Here is a 5,426-nt window from a genome sequence, read left to right as displayed (position 1 = left end):
TTCAGCAGGTTTGCTGTCTCGTCCGGCAAACCGTCATGCAGCTCCGTAAGAGTCAGTTCGATTTTAGTGTTTTCACTGTCCGAGGACTGAGGTGTTTTGTCCATCCGGGATGCCATCAGGGCATTTTGGTACTGCTGTCTTGAGATCTGCTCCAAGAACAGAAGGAACAAAAATAGCCAGTCACGCTTTTGTGTCTTCCGTGGGACACACTGAGAAAATAAAGTGCCCTCCCTTTCCAGATGATCACACTTCAACCCGTTTACCTGTTTCTATTAAACATCCCTGCGCTTTGCAAGCCTAGACCATCCCGACTCAACACCACAGCATGCTGACATTTCCAAACAGGGTGGAAGCACAGAGCTGTGCAATCACCATGCTGTTCAAAGGCAGGGATTTATTCCTATGCAGAGATTTTTAAATCGTATCTCCATTTCCTTCTAGCCATGCACATTTTTAGGGCCAGAACCAGAGTTCAGTGAAGTCTTTCTCCCAACTTCAGCGAGCTCCTGGTGAGGCTCTAAGAGTCCCTGTAGAGCCAGAGGCTACAAGCCTTACTGCTCTTGTCTAGGCCAGCAAACGCAGGAGGAGCTGCAGCCTTATTCTGATACATAAGGACGTTCGATTCCAGAAAAGACTGGGATTCTCCATAGAGATGAATCAAATCAGCAACCCATGAAGTCTTCCACTGGCCTCTGCAAGAACTGGCTGCACTCAGCAGAACAGTCATGACAGTAGCTGGCCTAGAGCACAGAGTGTTACTGCCCACGATGCCCCAGAGGCAAGGAAGCCTATAGCCCCATATATCCGCATATGGTAGCGGAGGGGAGAATTCCTCCTGGAGCCACAAGCAACCAGCCCTGTGAACTCCTCTGGGTCAGCCTTCTCAGCCAGGACAGGCAGCAGGATGCACGTGCACTGACAGCCCCATGTGCTACAGCAGCGGGTTATCTCAGCAGGCAGGAAGGTGGAAGAGGTGAAACAAGACTTTTAGAAAACCTTAATGAAACGTAGCAACGCAAGAGAGGGACTGGAAATGGAGAGAGTCAGATGGACCAGGTCACAACTCCAAAAGCAAAATCCGAACATGCACGAGCAGGTCATAACCCTGGTTTACAAGGTATTAATTGAATAAATGCCCACATGGCACAGTGGGCAGCACTAACTAATGTTGAGTACTCTGTCCTATATGTAAAGCAGAGTGATGCAAAAAGAGGTGTGCAAGTCTGGTTGCAGAGACACCAGTCATTTTAGTATTCAGTAGCCTCAGTATGAACACAGTGAGAGTTGGAAGGACTCCACATAAACCAGCATAAGACGAGCAGCTGCTCTGTACAGCACATTAGCCATTGAAATCTGTAGTGAGAATCACTTGCCCAGTGATAAATATTTACTGATCTAAACCTTGAAGGCTTGAACCATCAACCAGTACACTTGCATCTGTCAAGTTTTGAATGCAAGACTGTACTCTCCTTTCAAAATTTGGCTACGGAATAATCAGTTTAGCATTCTAGTATTTCTACTCTATTCCACTTTCTTAACATTGAATTAACTTTGACAGAAGTTGAGTTCACAAATCATTTGAATTGCATACAAAGAAACTGTGAACGTGCACTTAATTTAAGAAAAGCATCAAGGTCAACTTCTGGCCATGGGACGTCAGCTTCCCTGGACTCCCAGCTGGGCTGGAATTGCTGCCAGCATTAGCTGTTCCTCAGCTCAGCTAGATTTCCTATCCCACAGGATTCGCACACATTTCAGCGTGGGATGCACCATGCTGGGGGACAGAGCTGTATTCATGCAGCAACTCACTGGTAGTATGAGACATGAACCTAACATGTGAAGTTAAGATAAAGAGAAATGTCCAAGACTTCTCCAAGCAGAAAAAGGATGACAAGTCGGAAAGTAAGATCAAGAACCCCAAACTGAAACCAAAATCAAAAGTGAATAAAAACTGCAACCAACAGAAAATGTCTCATCCTTTAGAAAAGGACACTGTCTGATAATGAAGGGTCTCCATTTCAGATGGCTCCAAAGGCTTCACAAGGCTACGTCTTTCATGACTAAAAGCAGAGAGAGGTTATTTTCTGTACTCTTTCCTTGAGGGACCTGAAATCCAGAAACTTATGTGACCAATCTACTTACAAGCCTAAATGAGAGGAACAGCGAAGACGAAACAATGGACAGCAGATATCGGGAATAAATAATTTAAAGTGATTTTTAAACGGCTGCTTTCATAATCTTATTTACTCACACAGCAATCTAGAGGGACCTCCCTTCCCCAGGCTCTCCGTCCTACCAGCCAAGCCCAGCTTTCCAGCGGGGCCTTTCCAGCTTTTTTCCTACCTTGACAAACTGAATGTCTGTGAGTGCTTTCACTGAGTAGTCCGGAACATACACTTGGAGGAAAGATGCATTCAGCTGGTTGTTGCTGCTCCCTAACGTTGGTGTCACTGCATCAATGCGATCACTTCGGTTTAAAGAGTCTGAGTGATTCAAGCCGCAGGGCCGAGGTGGAGACTTGTTTTCGGCTGAGAAATGGGCAAGAGCGAGAGATTTCTTAAATCAAGTAGAAAACATTGAAATGTCACCAGTTTCAAAGGGACATAATAAATCGCAATGTAGCACAAAAGAACTGCAAATACTTAATCCACTCATAACCAGACATGCAGCTAAACATCCAAATTACCCTGAAAGAGTGTCCATTTTGAGTCCAGAGCTGGTAGCCGACATCACTGAGTATGCCTTAAACAAACCTGGTTTCGTTTATGCTGCAATAATAAACGCAGTGCACAGTGCACAGTTGGTCACAGTGCTTTGGCTGATGAGCAGTAACCACGAGAGAAAGGTAACTTCCCAAGGCTCCCTTACAGGAGCTCTTGATAGTCAGACCATGCTTAATAGATTTATTTTTTTTCTTAATGATTTATAATCGTAACTCCATACCAGACCTTTCATCCACAGTAAGTCCCAGCTAACCCTTACGCCCTTTTATTCCACCTGGTACCTACCTATGCCTTGTTCCCTGAGTTAGAGCAGACATTTTCAAAATCGTAAGAGCGATAGAGTCCTCAGTGGACCAGAGTCCAGTCCACATGATGATTACTTCAACGTTTCCTCTATTACCTCCCAGTGCTTGAAAGGGCAAAAACTCAATGAAGGAGAGCAAGCTCCATGTGGTACATGCCAGCCAGCATAACAGGGAAAACAGTCCACGCTACAGATTAAAATCTGTGTCCAGGAAAGGAGTAAACTAGAGACATCATTCCCATCACTGGCCTTCAACCACTGCAGCATTTCACTTGAAAACTGTGCAGCTGTCCCCTGCGAGTGTGACTGGCCACAGTTTATCTCAAGTAAACGTGCTTTCAGGAAGCCACAGACATTTTGCATCCCTAGCTTCCACCCACATAGTGACCCAGAAGACAGGAGGGCAGAAATGCATCTTAAGAGAGATCCCAAGCCCTCCTGCAGATGGGCTTATCCCTGGGTGCACACACAGTACATACTGATCAAGGAACTCTCTTTGGGACCGGTGAATTTTTGGATCTTAGTGCAGTTAAATTTCATTCGGCCAGCCAGCCCAAACTGAAACTTGATGTAAACTATGTTAGTCACCACGTGACCCCCATTCTCAGCTGAAAGGTCATTTTCATATAATCTTAAGATACAAAGCCTCTTCGAGCAAATCAGCAACAGTATCCTTGCAAGCTTTTCAAATTCTTTTTTGAAGACTTTTCTATATATAAGCTTATTTCTAAAAAAAAAAAAAAAAAAAACCTCCCCAAAATTCAACTCTACCTCTGCCACTTAATCACTATAAATATCTCTCCTTGCCCAAATGACACAGCCTGTTCTACACCTCTGCATCCAGCCTTTCCTAAACCTAACACTTTAGATGCTTCTAGATGCATGGCAGATTTTTTTTTTTTATTTCCCACTTAAAAATCCCTCTGATGTTGTCTTTTCTTCAATTTTAGAAAAGGGAACAGAAGAATACAGGTTCTGACAACTTGGCAATTTTTCTGCCATTTCTGTACTATGGAATTAGTGCAGGTCCCTATGGCAACACCAAGTACAGGCTTAGGGGGAAGCACTGCAAGGTTTTCCTCCATACCGACTTGCCATCTTGAAAGCCACAGCAGGCTGCAACAAACGCTGCCAGGAGCCAAACCTCTATCTGCACACGGGGCTTGATGCTGTAATTCCCACTGGAGAACAAGGAACTGTGAAGGCTGAGTGAATTTGTCCTGTCTTTCCCACCTGCATACACAAAATATGTCTGTGTGCGACAAGAACAGCATCACTGCTGCTTGGGATAAAGGTTTCCATCTGGAACAGCTTTACACTACTGTGACTTGTATCTGCCCTTTCTTTTCACCAGGGGTCTTATAGCACAGTACTAATAAAAAACAAAGAAGGACAGAGAGAAACATGACAAAGCATATATTAAAACAAACAAACAAACAAAAAGGGACAGGTGAAGCAAAAGGACAGAACAAAAAAGTATGATTACTAAAAATCTGAGGGAAAGGACATCACTTCTGGACCACGTACAAATCAGGGAGGAAGAAGAGACGTTAATGAAGGAGGAAGGATACAGAAAGGGCAGACGACAGAAGAATACCAGGCAGGTCCGTGTTTGCAGAACAGTGCCCTGCCAGTCCCCTAGCAGGCCAGCCCAGATCTGGACAGATCTTTTCTACCCAGGTTTTCCCATACTCCTCACCTTCCTATACAAGGGATAAAGAGCACAAACCACAAGACAAACATCAATACAACTGTATTATGAACTTGGGGTTAAACAACAGGATCCTTTTTAGAAGGACCCAGCAGAAGGTCCGAGTTTCACCAAAACTGGTACCACATTGTCATAGTGACCAGGCTTACCATATCAGTTCCTTTCAAAGGAGATTCTTCCCATTATTATTTTCCATTATTGATTTTTTTTTTTGTTAATTGGGGAAGAAGCTAGGAAAATATGCTTGGCATTTATATTGGAAACAACTTGCATGTGCAACGTGAACACTTATTTGTTGCAAGGAAAAGGAAAAAAAAAAAAAAGACGACCTGGCAAAATAAAAGAACCAAGTGAAAAAAGATAATCAAAGCTGCTGAGCTTAAAAGAAAGCCATCAGGTACTTTAATTAAAGAAAGATTAAATTTCTCCCCATTCTTTGAAATTTAGCAGCAGGAAACTTTAACAGGGCAGGAAAAAAATCCCCTGCAGGACAACAACCTGTAGTTTGTTTGGAATGTGCATGAGGCTAATTTAAGGACTGATGGTGAAACGTATTTTCAAAAGTGAAAAAAGAAGAGGGGGAAAATACAGGAAGCAGATGGTGAAAGTTTATGAAACGCATGATATGTGTTAATGTTTAGGAGATGTTTCACTTAAACATGCGTATCATTATCTTGTTTGCTCTTAG

At 43.4% G+C, this 5,426-nt stretch overlaps 1 protein-coding gene across 1 annotated transcript in view; it reads right to left on the bottom strand.

Moving 5' to 3' along the window:
• Nucleotides 1-5,426, bottom strand: part of CNNM2 (cyclin and CBS domain divalent metal cation transport mediator 2) — a 24,271-nt gene that overhangs the window by 1,550 nt on the left and 17,295 nt on the right. The window contains exons 7-8 of the mRNA XM_009328447.1: nt 2,344-2,528; nt 1-146 (exon numbers count right to left, since the gene is read on the bottom strand). The exon at nt 1-146 is cut by the window's left edge and continues 1,550 nt beyond it. Coding sequence (XP_009326722.1) covers nt 1-146; nt 2,344-2,528 — 331 coding nt within the window. The remainder of the gene's footprint in view (nt 147-2,343; nt 2,529-5,426) is intronic.

Source organism: Pygoscelis adeliae, unplaced genomic scaffold (assembly GCF_000699105.1).
Source record: "Pygoscelis adeliae isolate BGI_AS28 unplaced genomic scaffold, ASM69910v1 Scaffold317, whole genome shotgun sequence".
Lineage (NCBI taxonomy): Eukaryota > Metazoa > Chordata > Aves > Sphenisciformes > Spheniscidae > Pygoscelis > Pygoscelis adeliae.
The sequence above is the reverse complement of the archived record's forward strand: the minus strand, read 5'-3'. Positions and strand labels throughout refer to the sequence as shown.